The 23,900-nt window shown below is 46.0% G+C and overlaps 1 protein-coding gene across 1 annotated transcript; it reads left to right on the top strand.

Moving 5' to 3' along the window:
• The first annotated feature begins 3,055 nt into the window (after positions 1-3,055).
• Positions 3,056-23,156, top strand: LOC128935556 (cryptochrome DASH-like). The gene is given in 15 exon segments (XM_054273974.1): positions 3,056-3,121; positions 3,234-3,406; positions 4,486-4,579; positions 4,864-4,994; positions 5,971-6,013; positions 6,015-6,120; positions 7,034-7,122; positions 9,473-9,546; positions 11,157-11,246; positions 14,171-14,250; positions 15,944-16,003; positions 17,012-17,169; positions 19,976-20,095; positions 21,447-21,623; positions 23,058-23,156. Coding segments are annotated over 15 exon segments (1,560 nt in total).
• Positions 23,157-23,900: the final 744 nt, after the last annotated feature.

Raw genomic sequence — 23,900 nt, forward strand, 5'->3', positions numbered from 1 at the left:
CCTACAAGAAATAAAATAAATAAAACAAAAGAAAATAAAGAAAAAGAATTAAAAGAAATAAATAAAACAAATCTCCAGCCTTGGGATGGAAAGGGTATGGTGTTGAGCATAAATCTGGGTTCTGGGTCTGAGCAAACTGCCCATCCCTTATGGACATCTGTTTTTCCTGCCCACTCTTGCTGCCTGGATCACCACGTCCAACAGCTGTGTGGGTGCAGAGTCTGTTGTGCTGCTCTTGCTGCCAGTGTTGGACACCTCACACCTTTTCTATCAACACAAATAGAAAGCTGGCAGAGAGTTAAACCCACTTTTCTTTCCTCACTGTCACATCAAGAGTTTCAAATCTCCTCTCAGTGTTATGTTGCAGAGGTGTGCGTTTAGTGGAAACCAGGCTTCCTTGCCAATGGGAAATACCCCTTAGCAGGCAGCAGGGCACCCCTTTTTTTTTTGCACACGCTTTTGATGGGGCTCCTGGCCTTGCAGAGCACGTGGGTGGCTGTCTCACAGCTCTGAGTAAGCTCCAAGAGGATGTCAGCACTGCCAGACTTGGCCCAGCTTAATGTCAGCCAAGACACTGTGGGGGAAGCCTGACTGCAAACAAAAGCAAAGCCAACTGCACTGTTTGTCCTCGTCCCAATGAAGGCAAAGGCAAACAGGGAAGACTTATAAACTGTGCTTTTTTCATTATTTCTAATATGATAAAGAGACATGTTGTCTTCTAAGCATTGCAACCGACAGCAGTGTTTTCCTTGGGCATGAGCCAAAGTTTTGGCTCCTCTTTTCTTTTACCAAACATGAGCCCTCTGGGATGAGTCACTGACTGGTTCTCAATGGGCTGCAGCTGCTGAGCCAGGAAAAGGAGCCCTGGTGCAAGAGCAGGGATCAGGAGATGATGTGTCATGTGGGTTACACAGGGAACCACATCACTTCCCACAGCCAGGCTGCATGCAGAGCACACCAGGCCTGGAGGAGATGGACCTGAAGCCAGGACTCCCCAGGACCCACTGGGGTTTGGGTACCACATTTAATCTCTCAGAGTCTGTGTGGCTTCACCAAAAACTCCACTTCAGCATTCAGGTACTTAAATGAGCTGCAGCAACTCATTGCTGTAAACCTGGATCCTGAATCATCACCAGCTCCTTGCTGCAATGTGTTAACCCCTTCTCCATTGCTCTCCTATCCCAGGACTATCAGTGGAGTTACACAAAGGAAGCAGGTGGCTGGAGGACTCATAAACCGAGCATTTCATAGAATCAGAGAATCATTTACGTTGGAAAAGACCTTGAGTCCAACCATTAACCCAGCAGTGCGACATCCACCACTACGCTATGTCCCTAAGGATGGTGACTCCACTGCTTCCTTGGGCAGGCAGTTCCTGTGCTTGGTTTCCTCTTATGAGAGTAGCTGAATAAAAAAAAAAATAAAAGGATCCTGAGGGACAATTCAGTGAGTAAGGGATGTGTGACCACTGGTGCCCAATACAGGATAAGGCAAAACCTTTTCACTTCAGCCACTTTTGTCAGTGCTGAGAACCAAGTACATTAAATATTGCAAACCTACAGCTCGCCTTTTGTCGGTCAGCAGGTGGCAAGCTCGTTCCTGTGCTGGTGGCCATCACATCTCAGCGGTGCCATTTAAAGGATCAACACTGTCAGAGCAGGGCGAGGCTCGGTGTGGCACAGGGTCGCTGACACCGTGGCTGAGCCTCAGCACAGCGGGGCCAGCGGTTCCCTGATGCTGTTGTGTGAAAGATAATGTGAAAAACGCCAGTCACGTGTTTTAAAATTATAAAAGTTTAATAGTAATAAAATGGTTATAAAATTGTAATACAATCAGAGTAATAATAATTTGGACAATTTGAATTAGGACAATATGAGACAACAGAAACAAAGAGTCACAGATGTCTGGGTACCTTTTTATGGGCAGCACAAGCCTGAAAAAGGCCCCACGTTAACAGAGGATTAACCCTTAAAAGCAATAACCTGTTGCATATTCATACATCTCATACATGATGCATAAATTCCATTCAAACACAAGATTCTGTCTGGTCATTGTCAACTTCTTCCTCTGAATCCTAACAGTGCCTTCAAGGTGGGAAGAAGTTTGTTTCTTCTGATAATGGGGCAATAAATTCTTTTTCTCTGACAGATTTAGGTGTCCTGTGGCTGCGAGTCTTTTCTTTAAAAAAAAGTATCCTGCATAGCATAGTTTATATTTTAATGCTTTAATTTATTTTTCTATTTTAATATCATCTAAAAAAATAGGTGATATTTTTTGTAATAACTAATAATGTATTCATTCTCTTAAGTAGTGTGTTAAATATTAACAGTCTACTTAAGACAATTAACACACTGCTTAAGACAATTAATACATTATTACTTTCTAACTCACCACATATAATGTTCATTTTAATATTTGCAAAAAGCCAATCATAACATGGCTTTTTCACAGATAAAGAGATTTTAAAAGATCAGGAGGTTAAAAAAGAAAACAACACCCAGCAATAAGAGCGACCAGCCGGGGCAGGCATATACATATACATATTCGTATACGTATATAGTATACGTATATATTATATAGTATATATAATATATAATATATTATATATTATATAGTATATATTATGTAGGATATATTATGTAGGATATAGTATGTAGTAGATATTATATAGTATATGTCTATCTCATATATATGATATATATAATATTATATATATCGTATATATTATATATATCATATATATTCATATATATTTTCATACTTATATTCATATATATGAATATATATTTTCATATATATGCGAAAACATATATTCAGATATATATTTTCATATATATGTGAAAATACATGTGCTGAGCCACAGGGAGCGAGGGAAGCGAGCTCGCCGCTGCCCCGCAGGGATGCGGGACGGGACGTGCCGGTCCCTCGGGATGCGCTGGGGGCGGACACGGGGATCGGAGCAGGACGGCTCCTCCCCGGCAGGGCGGGATGAGGGGCCGGGCAGAGGGGCACGGAGCCGGCCCGGGTGAGGTGGGAGAGGCCGCACGGAGGGAACATGTCGGGGACAGCGGGCACGGCCATCTGCGTGCTGCGCTGCGACCTGCGCGCCCACGATAACCAGGTAGGAGCGCCGCGGGTTGGGGCAGGGACAGCGCCGGTGTTTGGGGCAGGATGGGGAGGGATTGTCCCCCATCCCGCCCCGGCCGCTCTCACGGCCCGCTCTGTGTTTCCAGGTGCTGCACTGGGCTCAGCACAACGCTGATTTTGTGGTTCCCCTGTACTGCTTCGACCCGCGGCACTACCTGGGCACCCACTGCTACAGCTGGCCCAAAACGGGGCCACACAGGCTCAGGTTTTTGCTGGAAAGTGTGAAGGATCTGAGGGAAACACTCAAGAAAAAGGGAAGGTAGTTGAGAAAGCACCGTGCAAATAATGCATTTCTATTCTCCTTTTCTTTTTCAACACATACCTGTGCTGTCACTCGGATCATGTGCTCTGGGCTCGGGTGGTGGCGGATTTCAGAGATATTTCAGAGAGCCACAGCTGTGTTAGATACAGCAGGGTCCCCTGTGTAGCCCCTGTTGTGGTCACCTGCAGGGGGACAAAGCCATCCAGGCTCTGTGCCACGTGGGTTTTGTTTCTCAGATACCCCGGAGGTGATGAGTGTCAGCTTTGAGTGCTTTGTCCGGAGTGCTGACAGTGGGAAACAGGAACAGCAGAATTTTGAGATGTGGGCAGTTACAGTAGCCACTGTGGCCAGGAGCCTTCCTTGTCCCTGGAGAGCTTTCCTTGGGAACTGGCTTGAGACAGACCAGCATGGAGCCTGGCCTCTGAGACTGGAGAGTTACATTTCCTTATGTTCTGTCCTGCTAAACCCAGGCTCTAGACTCAGATATCCTTGTTTATGGTGCCTTTAGAACCATAATTGGGGTAGACCAGGGCCTGAGGAATCCACCACATAATATCTGGCTTTGCAGAGCAAAATATCACGGAGTCATAGAATAGTTTAGGTTGGAAGGGAACTTTAAAGGCCATCTAGTCCAAACCCATTCAATGAGCAAGGGACATCTTCAGCCAGATCAGGTTCAGAGCCCTGTTCAGCCTTATCTTGAATATTTCCAGGGATAGAACAACCTCTCTGAGAAACTTGGACAAGGTGGATCAGCAAGTCCTTGAATCCCTTTAGCGTGTGAGGATAAACAGATTCACTTTTAGGTAACAGCCTGGCTTTGTGCCCAGTCATCCTTTCCAAGGCATCCAGAGTGGCAGAAATGTGTTTGACACAAACTAAGCCCCAGAGGCTTACAGACTGTGTTCAGGGGCTCCTAAAAAATGCAGGCTGGTCAAATCCTGTCTGTCTGCCCCCACACACAGTTTGTGCTCCATAGAAAACTAGGACATGAGCCTGGGCTGGGATGATGACCTCTTGTGCACATAAATAACAATAACATCAAACCTATTTCAGGGCAGTATTTTGTATTTTAGTACCCTGGTTGTGAGGAAGGGGAAGCCAGAAGATGTGGTCTGTGATCTGATTACTCAGCTGGGCTCTGTCACTGCTGTGGTTTTCCATGAAGAGGTAAGGGAAATACTCCAGTGACACAGTTAAAAGATAAAATCATGCTATGAAGGTTTCTTCCACGACCGAGTGGTGATGCAGATCCTGTGTGTTCAGAGCCTTTCTTGGCTGTGGTGTTGTTAACCTTGGGTAGTTCCTGGGATGGGGATTCCCGGCGTGGGAGTCCTCGATGGGGCAGAGGGAGGAAGGTGATGTGCAGAAGCATGAGGAGGGCAAGACCAGAGTGTTTGTGCATGTTGAGCTGCATTTGTGCAGCCCTGGCCTCATTCTTTTGTTCTCCCTAGGCCACGCAGGAGGAGCTGGATGTGGAGAAGGGGCTGTGCCAGGTGTGTGGGCAGCACGGGGTGAAGGTTCAGACGTTTTGGGGCTCCACGCTGTATCATCGGGATGACCTCCCCTTCAGGCCTATTGACAGGTGGGCTGCTCTGTGCTATCACCCCTCCACTGTCCCTTGTGTTTCTCACTCAGGAGGGCTCCCAGTCCTCTGGTCCCACAGAGAAAGGACCTATTATTCCATCTATTTCTACTTTTATGGGGCAGTGCTGTTGTGCTCAGGAACACAATGGGGAAGCAACACATTCAGCCCTCTGCACCTGTAGGATTTATGCTTCTGTATGTATAAAGCCAATGTGTGTGACCATTCTTTAAGGGGCTGAAAAAGACCTTTAAGATCATCAAATCAAACCATTAACTAAGCCAAGCCCACCAGTAAACCATGTCCTTCAATGCCACATCTGCACATCTTTTAAATCCTCTAGGGACAGTGACTCCACCACTTCCCTGGACAGCTTGTTCTAGCCTGACCACCCTTTCTGTGAAGAAACTTTTCCTAATATCCAATCTAAACTTCACCTGAAGCAACTTTATAGAACCATTAAATGGTTTGGGTTGGAAGGGACTTAAGAGATTATTTACTTCCAACCCCTCCTTGATGTGTGTGTACTCTTCACTGCTCCCTCAGTAGTCACCTGAAGTGTGGTGGATGGAGTTGAGTGATTCATGGTATTCTGTAGAAAATGTGTATAATAAGGGCAGGCAAGTCAGGCCATGAAAATGCCTGTTTTTCTCCTTTGGCTGAAAAGGCACCAGGAGGATGTAGATTTTTACACTGACATCAGCTGTATTAATCAGAAGTTAGGTGAGATAAATCTGGCTCTCACGGATTTCCCCACCAGGGCACACCTTAAATTGAAAAGGCACAATTTGCATCAGAAGCAGAAAGAAATTGGTGGCTGTTATCCCCGGGGGCATCTCCCTGTTGTGCCTGGCAGTGTTCAAAGGGGCATCACAAAGGTGAGAGGACAGCCTGGAATGCTGATCCTGCTCCTGAGGAGGGGGTGTGTGGTGTGTGGGGGTGCAGGGCAGTGACCTGGCTGCTCCCATCTCTGCAGGTTGCCTGATGTCTACACCCACTTCAGAAAAGCTCTGGAATCCGGGGGCCAGGGTCCGGCCAACCCTGCGGATGCCGGATCAGCTAAAGCCCCTGGCTCCAGGGCTGCAAGAGGGGAGCATCCCTACAATGGAGGATTTCGGGCAGAAGGGTGAGGAAACTTAATTTGGAAGTTGTTCTAATGAAATCTTACTTAGATTCTGTCCTTAAAAAATATCCTGCTTAGGTCTGTTTTGAAAAATGTGGCTTACAAAGTGAATAATTTCCTGCTGCTCCAGATTCCCAGATGTTCAGCCAGGCTGAATCAGGTACCTAAACCAAACACCTTGCAGTGCATATTATATTCTGTCACAGAAAAAATATATTTTTGTAAAAATGCAGAGGCAGCTAGTGCCTGAGAGATACATGAAATGTAGTCCCTAAGGGTGGTTGGATTATCATGGCCTTTTCAGTGTGGGAGGTGCTGTAGAAGCATCTGTCTTTAGTTGCAGGGTTAGGCAGATATTTGTCTTCAAATTAAAAGAGAGTAGATTTAGATTAGATGAGAGGAAGAAATTCTTCCCTGTGAGGGTGGTGTGACCCTGGCACAGGGTGCCCAGAGCAGCTGTGGATGTGCCATCCGTGGAGGTGTGCAAGGCCAGGCTGAACAGGGCTTGGAGCAACCTGCGATAGTGGAAGGTGTCCCTGTCCATGGCAGGAGGTTGGATCTGGATGAGATTTAATGTCCCTTCCAACCCAAACCATTCTGTGATTCTGTGATATGTCTCTTGCTGAGAACCAAAACACAGGCAGAGGTTGCCCTTCAAACTGTCCTTAAGCCTCAGTTCACTCTGCAAACACAGGTAAAATCCCTGTATGGGAATTTCCTACCCTGCAGCTGGGTAGGAAACATCCTTAGTGATTTTTAATATGTTTGATATGACCCTTTATTTTAAAGGAAAACCACACAATCTTTTATGCCCTTTCAGCAGACATCCCCACTGCTGAGCATCCCTGGATTTTAAGCTCCCTGCCTTGAGATAATTTCCCAGGGGGTAACAAGGTGTTGGTGTTTTCTGTGGCAGATCCTGTGACTGATCCCAGAACAGCCTTTCCCTGCAGTGGAGGAGAGACCCAGGCTTTGATGAGGCTGCAATATTATTTTTGGGACACGGTAACTCTTACATTTCCTTGCCTACATCCTCCCCCTTGTACACATGGCTGTGCAAGTGGGTGAGGCTGCAATTTCACTTCCTAATAATATTTCCTCAGCTCCCATATAAAACTTGACCAAGGAGGGAATTAGCATTATTTCAGTTTTTCATAGAGACTAAACTAGACCAAAAAGAAGTCATCTGGGACTAGGGAATGTAACCAATAGTTTACTGGCCATCTCTCTCAAGTATTTTTTCCATTAACTTCTGGGACTGGGGACGAAATTTTTTAGCTGCTTTACCTTGATTTGTTCCTTCTATGCTAATGTCCCACATCATCAGCAATGTAGTTCCTCTGTTTTGGAGGAGTTAAAAGTGGCCTGAAGAGCTGGAATTGCAACTGGGGTGAGGAGCAGCTGACCCAAGTTCTGCCTGCTGTTATAAATAATAGGAGGTTTCTGTAGTCTGGTTTAAAATCTTGTAGCCAATAATGACAGCTACTATTTGTTTCCTTACTTTGGTGGAGTGAAGCTCCTGCTGCCTGCATTTTGTCAGTTTTTTAACTTCTTTCTGGTCTAGTTTGAGGAGCTGTCTGAAATTTGCCATGTCTGAATTCAAAGGTAGATATGCTGATTTCCAGCAGCATCAGACCCCAAGCAGTTTTCTGGATAAAGGGAGGGAGCACCTCTCCAGCTGAGATGGGTTAAAAGTGTGGTGTGGGACAGCCCCCAGGGCATCCTTCAGCTGTGTTTCCCAAATTCCTGCATTCCTTTGCTTTTGGGAAGCATTGTCCTGGTTTAAGCCCAAAAGGCAGCTCACCCCTACAGCAGCTGCTCCCTCAGTTCCTGCCAGTGAGATGGAGGAGAGATTCAGAAGGATTAAAGTGAGAAAAGTCACTGTAATGTTGAGTTCAAGACCATTTAATAGGGAAAGCAAAAGCTGTGTGCACAGGCAAAGCAAGGTGAGGATTCATTTAATTCTTCCCACCGGTGGGCAGGTGTTCAGCCATCCCCAGGAAATCAGGGCTCCATCACAGTTACTTTGGAAGACAGATGGCATCACTCCAAACATCCTGACTTCCAGCTTTATGTGCTGAGCATGACATCATATGGTCTAAAACACCCTTGGGTCAGCTGGGGTCGGCTGTCCCAGCTGTGTCCTCTTCCAAATCCTTGTGCACCCCCAGCCTATTAAGGGTGGGGTGGTGAGAGAAGCAGAAAAGGCCTTGAGGCTGTGTGAGCTCTGCTCAGCAGAAAGCCAAACATTGGTGTGCTCTCTGCACTGTTTTCAGCACAAATCCAAAACAACCCCAGATTAGCTGCAATGGAGAAAATTAACTCCATCCCAACCAAAATTAGTACAAGTGGGCATAGCTTTTGCTCTTGGTCGAGCATTTATATAATCAGAGCTGGAAAACCTGTTCCTTCTTTCTTTGTAATGCAAATATTGAGCTACAACAGCCCTTTAGCAGTTGTAACCTGTGCAGTGAAGGTGATCAAGGAGAGATTGGTCTTCCCTATGTCCTCTGCATTGTCCATGGAGTGCTCAGAACATGGAAGATCTGCCTCCTGCTGTAAATGTGTGGGGCACAGAAACAACAGTGGTCAGAGTTCCTGCAGCTGAGTGCTGGGGGCTATCACATGTGGAGGGGTTTCATAGTTGGTTTGTAAGTGAAGTTGAGTTAATAGAAGAAATAACAATTGATTTTTGAATGTATCTATAGCAATGAAAAATACAAGGTTGTTAGCATGAGACTAGATTAGGAAAGATACATAAAATTTTTTGTAAGCTAGGCTATGTGTATAAGTAGATCTGTATATGTGGTTTATTAAATTTTTGTAAAACTTTTACTAATTATATTAACACTAACTGTTTTGCACCAGTAAATATAATAAATTATTGTAATGTAGTTAATGACTTAAAATTACACTTTATTAAGAGTATACAAGGTAGAAAACACAAAAAATAAAAACTTTTTATTGTAAGAGTGACAGTCCCACTGGTTTTATAACCCCCAAACAAGCAGCCACAAGGCTCCCAGTTCCACTGGTGCTTTTCAGTGGGTTTCTGATGCAGAATCAGGTGGGGCTGGGCAGGGAGCAGCACAGCCAGGTGCACAGTGCTTGTGGATAGAAAGGTGCTGTAGGCTGGAGCAGGGAGCACAGCTTGTGACACACCCCAGAGCTGGAATGAAATTGCTGGCCTGATTCCTGCCTGTGTGCTGGGGGCAGGAATTGGCAGCTGTGCAATCCTTGCAGGCAGCCGTGAGAGGGAGCCCAGCCCTGCCAGATTGCTCTGGCTGCAGAAGGAAAGAACATTTAGCAGGTTGCTTGTGAAGTATTGAAACCTTTTGTTCTTTTGCTCTCACAGAATCTGGTTGCTTCTTACAAGGAGACTCGGAATGGGCTGGTGGGGATGGATTACTCCACAAAATTGGCACCATGGTAAAGATTTTTGTTGAGACTGGAAAATCCTTTTCTGCTTCCATCCCAAACAGGTGTTACCTGTCTGCTGAGTGCTGCTGGGCATGGGTAGGGGTCTAGGTGTGGTTCCTTTGGCCCTTTTTATGGTGGTAGAGCAGCTCTGAGGCTGCACTTCCCTGGAACTGCTGCAGTGAGGCAGAACTGTGCTGGGAGCACGGAGGGGACAGGGAGCAGGAGGGACTCACCATTTGCCTTCTTGCTGCTTTGTGTGGGAAGGGAAAGGCAGGGAGGCAGCACAGCTTCAGCCTAATACTGGTTCCCTGAATAGTTTGGGGCAGGTCACCCCACCTCACTGCCATTCTGCAGAGTGAAGAGACACTTCTGATTATTCCTGTAGGAAAAGATCTTTTGTGTGGGTAAATATTTTGATTTTTAATTAGGGGCTTTAGTCCCTGGTGCTGGAAGAGGCAGAGTTAATTCCAGATTGGAACTGAAGCAGCAGCAGAGCCCAGTTCAGCCTAAACTGAGAGCATCTGGATTCTCCCAACAGAATTGCAATGAGAAGCAAATTTCAGAGGCTGTTACAGGTTGGGATTTCGTTTCTGAGCTTTGTGCTGTGATGGTTGCAGTGGATGGCTCCATCTGGTGGCACTTTGGGATCCCAGGACTGCTGGCTCTGTGGAAGTTTGTTATTTGTGGTCTCCACCTGAATTTTTCCAAGCTGGCCATTTGCTCAGAGCAAACAGTTCTGATCTGCCTGCCCCAAAATGTCCCTCTGTCACATAATCAACATCAGAGCAGTTCAGGTTGCAGCCAGTCATTCCCATATCATGTTGGCCTTTAGAGCTGGTCAGCAAATAAAGGAAAACTCCTCAAAGTCTTTCTTTCTGTTTTCCACAATTCATTAGAACATCCAGTGTTTCCACAAGCTGTGGTGGAAATGGCAGTAAAATGCATTTCTAGGAAAAGCAAGGTAAAATCTGTTCTTGATCACCCTGTATGATGGGGTTGGAGTCTGCAAGTTCTTTCCTGTCTTGCAACAGCGCTGATTTGGAACAAATGGAAGAGCCCAGGGGGTTGAAATGCCAGAGCAGACTTTTATTCCCTAGTTTTCCTGCCAGGGCTCAGATTTTCAGCAGTCACTTAACCTTGTGTGGTTGCTCAAATGAGCCACTGAGGTTCTGCAGGAAAAGGAGCCCTGGGCATAGGATCAGGGGGTTTGTGGCAAAAGGGCAGGTAGAACATGTGAGGCAGAGGTTGACATTTGAGATTCTTTTCTGGGTGTGTCATTGGGTTTGTTAAATCATTTAGGCAAAACTTGTCAAACTTGAGCAAAGTGATTTATCTCCATAGCTTGAAATGATTTATCTCCATAGCTTGGACACTCCTGTAAGAGTCATACTCCAGGAAGGAGAGGATCTTAATTCTTGGAAGGGAATTCTCTCTCTTGAAGAGTTGCAGAGAAGTTACAACTTGACTAAAGCCATTTAGGAAGTCAGGGGCAGCACTGCAAGCTGAACAAAATTTTTAGACAACAACTTTAGGCACAAAACTGCCCCTCTGCTCCCTCTGAGCTGACACCAAGCTGTCAGTGCTGTGTGGCATTCAGGACATCATTCCTCTGCTTTCAGGCTGGCACTGGGCTGCATCTCGCCTCGATACATCTATGAGCAGATCCAGAAGTATGAGAGAGAGAGAACAGCAAATCAGAGCACATACTGGTATGTCTTTGCACCATCAGCATGGCTTGTTTCCTCTGAAAAGGAACCTGGTATTTCATGCACAGGAGAGTGATTTGTTAACTCTTTGTAATTAATGCTTGTTTTTCCTGTGCCTGCTGGCTGGTTCCTCTGGGTTGCACTGTAGTTCTCTTTCAGTACAGATTTATTAGTCTGTCTTTGACACCCAGGGGCTTCAGGTGATACTTTGTAAGTAAAGATTATGAATGCCAGTTGTCATTATTATTGCTGGGAAATCTTGGTTCATGATTTTTGAACATAATCTCAGCAAATCAGCACCATCCATCTCTGTGTTCTTATGGGCTGAATGAGAAGGAGGAATATTTACAAATAAAAGCCAAAGGGTTTCTCAGAGTGAGGAAATGAGCCCAAAAGTCTCAGTGACTGTGATTTGTGTAAATCTCATGGTGTTTGAAGGTCCCATGGCCACAAGTCCAGCAAGTGGCCCTGTGTTTGCTCAGCTGCCTGTCCATGACCACCACATCAGAGCAGAGGGGAAGAGGGCGCTGGGATCTGGGTTTAATTCATCCCCTCCTGTCACCCATGCTCTTCCTCACCTCTCAGTTCATCCTTCCCTGGGCTGGCCTTGAACTTGTTCAGCTCTGCCCAGACACTGTGAATCAGAACCTGGAGTATTACAGCGACCTGATGAGGTCTTCCAGGGTGAGAGAAGGATGAGAATCTTGTTTGATGATCAGAAGGCTAGATTTATTGATATATGATATATAATACATTATAACTATACTAAAAAGAATAAGGAGAGAAGTTGCAGAGGCTGCTAAGCTAAGAATAGCATAGAAAAGAAGAATAACAAAGTTCTGTGTCCAGCAGAAAGCAAGGACAAACTCTTTCTGTGAGTGGTCAGCAAATCCAAACACTCACAGAAGCCCAATCACCGCTGCACCTGTTGCATTCCACACCAGCCGATAACAATTGTTTACATTCTTCTTCTGGGGCCTCAGCTTCCCAGAAGATGAACAAATCCCAAAGAAAGGATTTCTATGAAAAAATGTCTGCGACACCTGGAGCTCTGATAATGAAACAGGGTCATGGTAGAAACAGGTAGAGCCTGGCCTGACACTAGACCTGGATGGGAAAAATCCCAAACTATAACGTCTGTGCAAACTCTAAAACTAAATATTCATTTTGGTTTGTGACATTTGCAACATGTCAAACAGCACAGTGGTTGGTGAGGAACAGGCAGAACACTGCCAGCCATTCTGGCCAAAATGCTCAGTTTCATTAAAATTCAAATTACAGATAAAATATCAACACCCATGAAGTGTATGTTTGGGTTTTTTTTTTTTTTACTTCAAAGACAGTTAAGAGAGGAAAGATTTCAAGAAATGAACATACTCCTGTTTTCCATCTTACAGTCAGCCAGCCTGCTGACAGCTGGCATGCCATGGTGATTTTAGCATTTTAAAGTGTTCAGTAATTACAAAAATGAAGCTGTCAAGCTCCCAGGAAGTCAATTGTACAATGAAGTACAGGTCATGGTGGCTGCACATTGAACCTCAGTGTTATGACACTGTTTTTTAGGATTTGGACAGTGTCCTGTTCATGTTGGACTTTAGGAGGAATTTCTTCTCTGAAAGGATGATTAGACATGGGAGTGGATTTCCCAGGGAAGTGGTGGAGTCCCTGCAGGTATTTAAGGAAAGACTGGATTTGGTGCCATGGTCTGGTTGACACCGTGGTGTTTGGTCAGAGATGGGCCTGGATGGTCTCAGAGGTCTTTTCCACCCTAACTGATTCCCTAATTCTGTGATTCTGTTCTGTAACCAGATTATCCAGAAGGATCTTGTCAGCCTAAAAATCAGCTGAGCAGAGAGCTTCCCATATGGCATAGAGTTGAAGCAGGTTTCTGAGGTTGATGTGCCATCATTTTATAAGAAGCTCTTTTTATATAGAAGATGTTATATAAAACTGTCCTTTTTTTCCACGGGCCTAGCACCTGATCTAATGGGCTGGAGCACTGTAAACCAGTTTTGAAAGGTGTCTTAGAGTCCCTTGCCAAGGTAATTGCTTAAATCAACACAAATAGATCAACACAAAGCTCTCAGGAATGTGCTGATGTGCTCGTTCCTGTGGAAGTGTGAAGCTCAGTCAGGCCCTCGCCCTGCTCTGGGGAGAATTACACCCCAGCAGGGATGGAGGAGGAACATGTTTCCTGAAACTGCTCCTGCACGTGAGCTAAGGAAAGCTTCCCAAGTGATTCATGCAGTTTGCTTTCCCTGTAAGCCAGGCAAACAGGCTTGGGGAGAGAACTGCTGTCACAGGGAAGATCCCTGAAATCCCTTGTGTCACCACATTTCTCTTCCCAGCGAAAAGCAAGGCACAGTTCTTCCCAAGAACATTTCTGGGTTTCACATTCTCTGAACCTCAGAGAAAGGAAAAACAATTCTTATCATTTGCTGTGCCTGTGTTTGTGCCAAAGTAGAATGCAATGTGGAGACTGTTTACCCAGAGTGATGGTGCTTTGTTCCATGGCCTGTCAGGGCCAGGTGTGTGTGTGTGAGTTGGGACTGTCAGTGACAGTCACGAGATTCTGGGCAGTGTGTGCAGAGTGGAGTGCTTGGCAGATTCAGTTTAGATGTAATGTAATATAGTGTAATACAGTATAGAATAATATATATATAGAATATAGTATAATAAAGTATATATATATATACACTATATATACATATACTATATATATTATATATACATACTATATATATAAAAAGTGTATATATATACACTATATTATCATCATTTCTCCCTGCCACAGGGGATATCCTGTTACAATAACCTTGTTGTGAATAAACTCCACAGTGTTAATGGTGGGTTGTATGGAAGGAAAATCCTTGTTCAGTTATCAAAGCTGAGCTATAGTGAAATACTGAGATGGTTTTGTGTTTCAGGGTCCTGTTTGAACTGCTGTGGAGGGATTACTTTCGGTTTGTAGCCCTGAAGTATGGCAGAAGGATTTTCTCATTAAGAGGTGTGTATGGATCACCACATTTAGGAGGGTCAGGTCCTCTCTTGCAACAGGGAAAGTAAGAGAAGAGCCTGTTTGTAGCATTCACATTCTCTGAAAAATCCCTTCACCCAGGATTTTTTCCTGGGAAGCTGAGGAGCTCAGAGAAAAGGAAAACAATTCTTATCTCATTTGCTTCTCCTGTGTTGTGCTCATATGGAATGTGTTTGGAGATTGTTTACCCACAGGTGATTGTTCCATTGGATTCTGCTGTGAGTTGTTTTCACTCTTTGGCCAGTCAGGGCCAAGCTGTGTCAGGACTCTAGAAAGAGTCACGAGTTTTCATTATTATCTTTATAGCATTTAGTAAGTATCCTTTCTGTATTCTTTAGTATAGTTATTATAGTATTCTTTAATATAATATAGTATCATAAAGTAATAAATTAGCCTTCTGAGAACATGGAGTCAGATTCATCACTCCTGCCTTCACTGGGGCATTCCCAACAAATACAATAGCTGTTGGCATTAAGTTGTACAAGTGTTCTTCTCATGGTGCTTGTGTCACCACCCTGGGGTGCTGCTGGGAACTCTCTGTTAGCACAGAAGTGCCTCAGCACCACGGCGCTGGACACTGATCCTCAAATCTGATTAGGTGCAGGGAGTATTATTGACAGTATTATTTTCTAGTATTATTTTTTAGTATTATTTGTGGGAAACAGCAGCACAAGGAGAGTGAAGATGCTGTTTCCAGACACATTCCTCCTTTCAGCAGAATCCAGGCCTCAGGCTTGCCTGGGTTCTCCAGAGGACCTGGGGCAGAGCAGGAACTGACCCAGCAGGGTGAATCCCAAGAAACCAGATACTGCACTACATAGGAATCAGACTGAGATCTGGCTCCAGCCCCAGTGACAGGAGTGTGCCTGTGAAATGGGATCTGAGCACTCAGTACACAACAAATACCCAGTCCCTGTGTCAGGAGACCCTGCAGGTGATGTCTGTGCTGGGGGAGCTGCTCTGCAGGGGATGCAGCCCTGGCTCAGATGCTCCAGGGCAGCCTGCCTGGCATCCAGAGGGACACATCTCCCTCAGGGTCTGTGTCGCATCTGCCAGGCCTGTGTGGCTGTTCTGATGGCACTGGGTGCCAGTGGGGGCCTGATCTGGAATGTTTGTAGCTAGAACTGAGTTGTCCCTGCTGCCTCTGCTGCATTGCACAGAAGGCTGTAATTGCCACTGCATCCTGCAAACATGAAATCATTCCTCTCATCTGTTCCTATTCCATTTGCAGGGGCAAAGTGTTACCTGAGGCTTCTGCCAGGTAATTCTGGGTGTAGTACCTGCTACAGAAACAGATTTCACATAAACTTTGTCCTGGAGTAAAGCTGAAAAAGAAAATAACAGCATGGGCCAGAGCACATCTCCACTTGTGAGGTCTGAGTCATTTTTAATTAAAAAAGGAAAGAAAAGCAAACATCAGCAAAACAAATAAACAATATCTAATAGGGCTTGAGCACTCTCTGTGTGCAAAAGACACCCCTTTGCAACACTGGAGAGGGGGAATGGATCATCTCTAAACCTGTGCAGAAGGTTTGTTTGTGATGGCACTGAGAGGCTTCACCCTCACTCCTTGTGTCAACCAAGCTCCCCTGGCTGTGCTGTGGTCTGAGTAACTGCCTGTGTCAGTATTTCTCCATCAGCAGGTCATTATTTTCCTCCACAGGGCTTCAAAGTAAAGAGATCCCCTGGAAGAAGGACCTTCAGCTCTTCAGCTGTTGGAAAGGTCAGTAGGAACCTCAGGTTTGGCTGGCTGTGTTTTGCTCTCCAGCTGTCTGTTGGGGCTCACAGTGCCCTAACCCTGATCAGGTCTCTGTAGGGGAGCTGCCAGCATGGCCAGGGCTGGCATTCAAACTGGCATCACCAGGGTATGAATGTGTGTGGCTTCCCTTCCCAGACTGACACTGAGCAGCCCACAGGGTGACCCTGCTTTGTGAGGTGCACTGCAGGGAGATTTTGCTGCCCAGGAGGGAGTGTTTGTGACCTGCTGTTCCCTTCTGTTTAGTCACACAGAGGCTGACCAGCCCTTCTTATCAATATTAGCTTGCCATGCCTGCTATGTTTGGTTCTGTTTGCTTTTGATTACAAGGTTAAAACAGATTTAGACTAAGTCTAAGTCATGTTTAGTAATCCCACAGCTTTTTCTTGAGCTGTTACAACTTTGTTGCTGTAACATGAATAGCAGGCATAATATCTCAAGACTTGGAGGGACAAACAGATTAAAGTGTTAGAATCAGTGCAGTACCCACCTCTGTATCTTGTGTTAATGCCACGTGTACCCATTTGCACACAGGATAAAATAAATCATCCAGGCACAGTAAATCTTTTCCTTAACAACAGACAAACTCTCCTTTTCAGGTACTAACCCTGGGGGATTTGTCCAGTACATCCTGTCAAGAATCTTTCTGTTCTTGGCCCATCTCACTATTGTCTGCATATTTATTTTACTCTGCAAAATTCCCTGCAACCCACCTGATTGTTTTTCCAGTCCGAGATTTTTCTGTACTTGTCTTTTTTCTTCTTGCCAAAACTTAACTCCCCAGATTAATTTTCAGTATTAATTTAATTTCCAGTGCATCTTAGTGGCCGCACTCCAGCTAAACCACACTGAAATCTCTCCCTGCTGCTGTGCCCTGGCACTGTTGTGGAAATGGCTGTGAATACATGAGCACAGGCTGGTTTATGAGTGCCCAAAAGCATCCTGATACCCCAGTGCTGTATTTTGTCTCTGCAGAGGGCAGAACTGGGGTTCCTTTTGTGGATGCCAACATGAGGGAGCTGAGTGCCACGGGCTTCATGTCGAACAGAGGGCGGCAGAACGTCGCCAGCTTCCTCACCAAGGACCTGGGGCTGGACTGGAGGATGGGGGCAGAATGGTTTGAATACCTGCTGGTAAGACTGGGCCCTTTAATGAGTTTAATGACAGGCAGGAGGACAGCCCTGATTTATAAGAAAGGGTACAGGTGATGATGAATAATTTTCAGGCTGATACTTTTACTGTAGATACTTTTTGCAGGGTGTGAGCTTCCCAAAGCTCACCTAAGTAAAACGAATTTTGCCACACTGGAGCTGCCACCAACAAAAATGCAGCTAGGAGGTTTGCAGTAAGCTTTGATCCCCTGTGCAGGGTTTTAGCCAGAGGTCTGTTGCACTTGACAAAACTTTCAAACATGAATTATGTTGACAATGCTCTGATTTGCTCAGCCCAGAGGCTGGGGAGGAGGGCAGCCCAGAAATAGAACATGGAAAGCAGTGTGTGCTGGCACAGTGTCTGTGCATTGCTGGCTGTGGACTGGGAGCCAGCTAGACAAGCACAGGCAAGCAGGGACAATGGCTGGATCAGCTTCCACTGAGCTCCACCCTGGCTGGAGGCATCCTTCTTCATTCTGGACTGTTGCAGGCCTCCCTGCCAACTGGAGCACCAGTTCCTTTCATATATCCATCAGCAGCTGTGTGAGCTCAGTTAAATGGCTGGGTCACTTTTCTGACCCCAGTCCCCATGGATTCTCATGGTACTGACTGAAAAAGGCCAAATATTCACATCAGGCTCACATTAAAGGTCTTATCTGTGGGATACAGGAGGCAACTGCAAATCAGAAAACTTCCCACTCACTTGGAGTGCTGGATGGGCAGAGAAAGCCCAGTTGCCTTGCCAATATCTGCAGTTAAAAGAGATTTTTTTGTGAATGTATTTTTTTTAAAACTTCCTTGGAGCTGGGCTCTGACATGGCTTTGGCTGCAGGAAGAAAATCGGGGTGCTCTCCCATACCAGTGCTGTGAGCAGCTGTGGGCTTGGACAACAACACAGTGCAGGGCTTCAGGATCCTCCAGAAGGGGGTTTGGGGAGCTCCATGCAGTGATGCTTTTCCAGATAAGACCAAGAGCCTTCCACAAGTGTGTCCTATTGCACAAGTGAGGAAGACCTGGAAGGTCTCACTCTAGAAAGATGCTGCCTGTGTTATCTGTATTTATTCCTAAGGACATGAATACCAGCCTTGCTGAAGCAGAATTTAACACTGCACTGACCCTTTCACCAAGGGAAGCCCCAGGTGCTGATGGCCACTGTAAGTTGGTGTGGCACAGGCTGATCCTTGTGTTCTTTGGTCCCATCTTGTGTCACACAGCTCTGGTGGCATCCCCAGAGCAGCACAGAGGTGACATCAGCTTGGTGGGGACACATGCCTGTAGAAGGTAGAGGCCAGTACAGAACTGAAACTGGTGTCACTTGCCTCTGAAAAAAGGAAAGCAATGCCTGTTTCATCTCCAGTACTGCCAGCAAAGGCCCACCAAGTGTTTGTGTGTGCCATCCACAGCACACAGGCAGAGAAACTGAGGCACGAGCTCTCTGCAGCCTGCTGGAGCCAGGGGAAAGGCCAGAGACCACTGGTGTCCTGAACTGAGAATATCTCAGCTCTGACTTCATCGATTTCATTCCCAGGGTCAGGCCCCAAGGAAAGGCAGAGAAACAAACAGAAGAGAATGCCAGGAAGGGGCAAGGCTGAGGGGGAAATGAGCCTGCCTCCTCCAGGCCCCCTTGGATTTGCCCTCACCTCCCACACAGGCTTTCCTGCGTGTTAATCACACAATCAGGCCTCCAATGGCATCTTTCTCCCCTCCTTATCTCACCAGCTGGAGGAAGTGAGCCGGGAAGGGGAAGCCTGGTGCACAGGGAGCAGAGCTGGCTGCTCACCCTGACCCCAGCACTCACTGGCTCTGCAGAGAAAGGGCAGCCTGGCCGAGCCCATTCCATGAGCCTTCTGCCATCCTGGAGCATTGAGCTCCTCACTCCAAGGAGAGGCTGAGATCTTGGAAACATCTCTCTGTGGACTGGTTGCTGTTGTGGCTGCAGTAAAGGGAGAAGAGAACAGCACTGAACCAACTCTTTTTGTCACAGCTGCTGCTTTTGCAGCACAGACATCCCTAGGAATGCTCAGAGATCCCAAACCCTCCTTGCTATCACTTCCACTCCCCTCCTGAGCAGGGTTTGGATTGTCCTACAACTGGAAAACTTCTGATGTTGGATTTAAGCCACCCTGCCCAGCTGAAGAGCGCTCAGATAGGATCATCTTCTGCTTGTTTCAAAAGCCCTGCTCCATTTTATATAAGCATCCTTGAGAGTTTTTATTTGTTTAGAGAAGGAATAACTTGACAATGGGAGAAAACCTGCAGTGTTTGTATTGTTTGCATCCTCATATAAACTGTGTGGTTTGTCTGCACAGTCTGAGTTAGACTTCTCTCCAAACTGCCTAGTAGGATCAGCAGAGATGGTTTGGCAATGTGTGGTGTCTGGGTAACTGGTCAGAAAGAATTTTCTCTCATATTTGAATACTTTGTTTTGGAATATGAGCATTCAAATGCTGTGGCTACTTGTGAAGTCTGCCAAATTGTGGCAGAAAGAGAAGGATTTTCCTTTAAAAGGAAGTAAACTGGGAAGGACTTTAGTTGGAGTATTATGTGTTTTCTGACCTAAGGATCATGATCTGAAGTAGTCTGGGAAGCTGATCCCAGGCTAAAAAGCAGCCATGCAGGTCCTTTCCTGAGCCAGATGCCTGTACCAGCATGGGGGAGCTCTGACCACCCCAGTCTGGCTGGAGTGAATCCCATGCAAGGAATTTTCCCCCTGAGCTAAGGAATGGATGAGAAGATTGACCAAGGGCCAGCCCAGCTCTTCTGACAGTTTTCTCCCTCTGTTCTCAAGGTGGATTATGATGTTTGCAGCAATTATGGCAACTGGTTATACAGCGCTGGCATTGGCAACGACCCACGGGAGAACAGGAAGTTTAACATGATCAAACAAGGCCTGGATTACGATGGGAATGTGAGTCTTGGGTGGCTGCTTTGCAGGGGTGAGGGCAGGCAAGGACACGTGCTGTTTCAGGGAGCAGAGGAGATCAATGTGCTGTGTGGATGCAAAACCAGTTCTTGTGTCTCCTGGCCAGCAGTCGGGCAGGTTCCTTGGTGTGTACAGGACAATGTAATTTAACAACCTGCTGCTGTCCCCAGGGATGTCCCCACACCCTCCCTGGTCAGTGTGTCAAGTGTTTCATCACCATTTCTTCCAAGCACAGCCACATCCCATCAGAACATGACACAGATGCTTCCCTGAGCGTGGAGCAGCTGCTTGGAGAACTCAGGAGTTACCTGAGAGACAGAACCATTCCTTGAGAGGTGCTGAAGAGTAGATTAAACCTATCACTCCTCTGACTGTCCTCTCTGAAATTGCAGATAAATTGCCCTTTTTTGTGGTATTCACATGTCCTCTAAACAGAGAGAGATTTAGCTTTCTCAGGATTTTCCTGAGAGAAGCTGAGAGAGAAGCAGAGAAAAGAATATTAAAAATAATTCTTATCTCATTTGCTGCTCCTGTGTTTGTGCCCATGTGGGATGTGTTCTGGAGATTGTTTACCTGAGGTGATTGCTTGATTGGATTCTGATGACGATGTTTTGGATTTGTTGACTAATTGAATCCACGTGTGTGTGGTGTGTGTGTGTGTGTGTGTCTGTGTGTGTCAGGACTCAGGCAGAGAATCACAGGTTTTCTAGTTGGTGGTAGTTCTTGTTAGTGTGATATAGTGTAATATAGTTTTAGTATAATAAAGTAATTAATTAGCCTTCTAATATCATGAAGTTCTACATCTCATTCTTCCTGCCCATTGGGCATTGTAGCACTGATACTTTCCATGTGCTTAGCCAAACTGCATTCCCTGTTTCCACACTATTCCTTAGCTTCACATCAGGCTGTGCTGTTGCCTTTTGGCACTGTAGCTGGCAAGATTTAACAAGAAATCAGAAATTAGTCCTAGTAGAGGGCACAACAGTAGAGTTAATAGGAGAGATTAGGAGTACAAGAGTGTGCAGCTGAGCTAGCCATCCTATTTTCCTTCAGTCACAGGAAACTTCTTGGGGGTGACTTCATTTCAGGATGTCCTAAACAGGACAGATGAACAGTGCTGAAAATGAAAACCTCTGCCTCCCTCCTGTGCCTGCAGTGTGAGCATGGGAGAAGAGCTCCAGGTCTCTCTTTAGGCACTAACTCTGGATGGAGGATTTAGCAAATGGGGCTATGCCTGGAAATCTGGCTGCTCTCTTGCCCATTGAGAAAGAGCCTTGCTGGGAAGCACTTAGAGATTGTCACTGAATGGATCCTGTCCTGTTGGTTCTGTTTGCAGGGGGATTATGTCAGGCTGTGGGTGCCAGAGCTGCAGGGCATAAAGGGAGCAGACATCCACACCCCCTGGGCACTGAGCAGTGCTGCTCTCTCCCAGGCAGGAGTAACTCTGGGTGAGACCTACCCACAGCCCGTGGTGACAGCCCCAGAGTGGAGCCGACACATCCACCAGAGTCCTGTGAGTACTGGGAGGGCTGGGATGGGCTGGGAGGCTCCAGGGGCTGCTCTGCATCACTCTGAGTTCTGCTCTTCTCTCTCAGGTTTAAAGGGAAAAAAGTTCTTTTAATGCAAGCTCACATTGCATCACAGCAGGGACTGTGTAGCCAGGATTATTTAGCTCTCTGTCCTACCCACTGTGGTGAAGTTTTTCCTAATATCCAACCTATACCTTCCCAGTCTCAAGCTATGTCAGGGAAGGTGTAGGTTGGATATTAGGAAGAAGTTTTTCATCAAAAGAATAATAAAGTAGTGGGATGCTCTTCCCAGGGAGGTGGTAGAATCACCATCTCTGGATGTGTTTAAAAAAAGACTGGACATGGCACTTGGTGCTACAGTCTAGGTGAGGTGTTAGGGCATAGGTTGGACTTGATGATCTTAGAGGTCTCTTCCAACCTCATTTTTCTGTGATTTAAATTTTTGCTGCTTCTTTGTCCCTTGTATAGGCAGCAGGGCTTAGCCACAGCATGTCCTTCTGAGCATCCCTGGCAGCCCCACCAGAGGGACAGGGTTTCTCCAGGACCTCCACTGATGTGACCACCTCCAATACAGGTGGAGAGAAGAGAAACACCTCAGTTTTTCTGGATTGTTCTGTCCTTTCTGTTCAGGAGGTGGAAGTAAGAACAACCAACTTCTGCTTGAGTGTGTCCAAACTGGAGTCAGCCAGACCTGTAAATATGGGGACTGCTCCTTGCACTTTGATTTTTGAGTGTATCTTCTCTTTAAAATGGGGGCAGAATGAGTTGTTGATCCTGCAGCATGTCAAGGCTTTTATCTGCTGCCTGGGAGGATGTGGGTGTGGAAGGAAATGGATATAACCAAAGGTTGTGTATAAGTGTTCAGCATTTTGCCTTTCCCCCACACATCCACCCTGCCTCCTCCTGAGTGAGGATACTTTGTGGAGGCTCAAATTTAGGGACTGCACCAAGTCAGTGAAGAATGAAACGTGCCACCATTTCAGTTTTTAATCCTAAGGTGCAGTACCAAATTTTTAGGCCAGATTCCTTTGCCATGAGTGGAAGGTTTTGTGGAAACAAAGCCTTCTGCTTTACCCATGCTGTTGGAGGGCCTGGATTAGTAACCTCCTGGGATGAGAGAAAGGACTCTGCAGGAGCACCTTGGTGAGACACCAGTTTGAGGCAGTGATGAAATTAAAGCCAAAAACCTCCTCTGTCAGACAAAAGTTCAATTTTGATCAGCTTTCCTAGCTCACCTTACCAGAAACCCTGCTTTCCTAAATCCCAGCCTAGAGCAGTGCCTGTCAGGCCTTCCTGCCTTTTTGAGTGAACTTGGGAGGCAGAAGTTCCATGTGCACATTCTCCTGGATATCAGCACTGCTTTGTGACCACTCTGCAGCATCAGTAAATATCTCACTATTCCTTGTCATTTGCCACAGGGAGGAAGTCCCCATCCCAGGGGCAACAAGAGGGGACCAGCACAGCACAAGGACAGAGGGATAGATTTTTACTTCTCTCGCAAGAAGGATGCTTGCTGAAGGCTGAAGGAGTGCTCAGCAGGAGGCTTTGCTGCTGAGGGTGCCTGGATAATGGTTAATCACCTTGAACAAGCCAAAGATACAAGTTTGGCATGGTAAAATAACACAGGATCTGCCTGTGTGGTGTTCCCAGGGACACTTGCTGGGTGTGGGTGTTTGGAGGTTGTGTATTAGCACCTCTCCTTACTATCTGGAGCCAGTGGTTTATGTGGCAGGTGTTTTCAGTCAGAACTGAAACTTCTAATGCTTATTTTTGATTTCTTAAAGTTTTAAACCCACCAATCGTTGTGCAATTAGCAGTTTTGCTACTGGAATATTTTATCTTCCTCATTTCCACAGAGCTCCACAGATAGAGACTGCAGGGGATGTTTTTTTACTGTGTCTCCTGCAGTATTTTGGAGAAGCACTGTGTTCCTCTTGGAAATTTCCTTGCAGTACCCTTTGTTTTTGGTACCATCCTGGAAGCTGAAAAATGTTCAGTTCATAGCCAAGAATTGTGTTTTGTACTTGGCATCAAAACCAGTTTGAAATGGATCCTTAACCGATTTTAGGATTTTATTTTTATGCAGAATGTTGTACTTGCTGGAAGAGTTTGGGAATTTGGAGATGGCCATATTTGTGCTGTCATGGAGCATTGTCATCATGAGGGGAGCCCAGATCTGAACACTTAGACCACCAAAGATGGGACGTGGTTCTGGATTTATTGCTACTAGAGGTCCAGTGGGACTGTTCTGTAAAGAATAA

Source organism: Melozone crissalis, unplaced genomic scaffold (genome assembly GCF_028551555.1).
Source record: "Melozone crissalis strain CALT ecotype California unplaced genomic scaffold, PUWL_Pcris_2 ptg000016l_1, whole genome shotgun sequence".
NCBI lineage: Eukaryota > Metazoa > Chordata > Aves > Passeriformes > Passerellidae > Melozone > Melozone crissalis.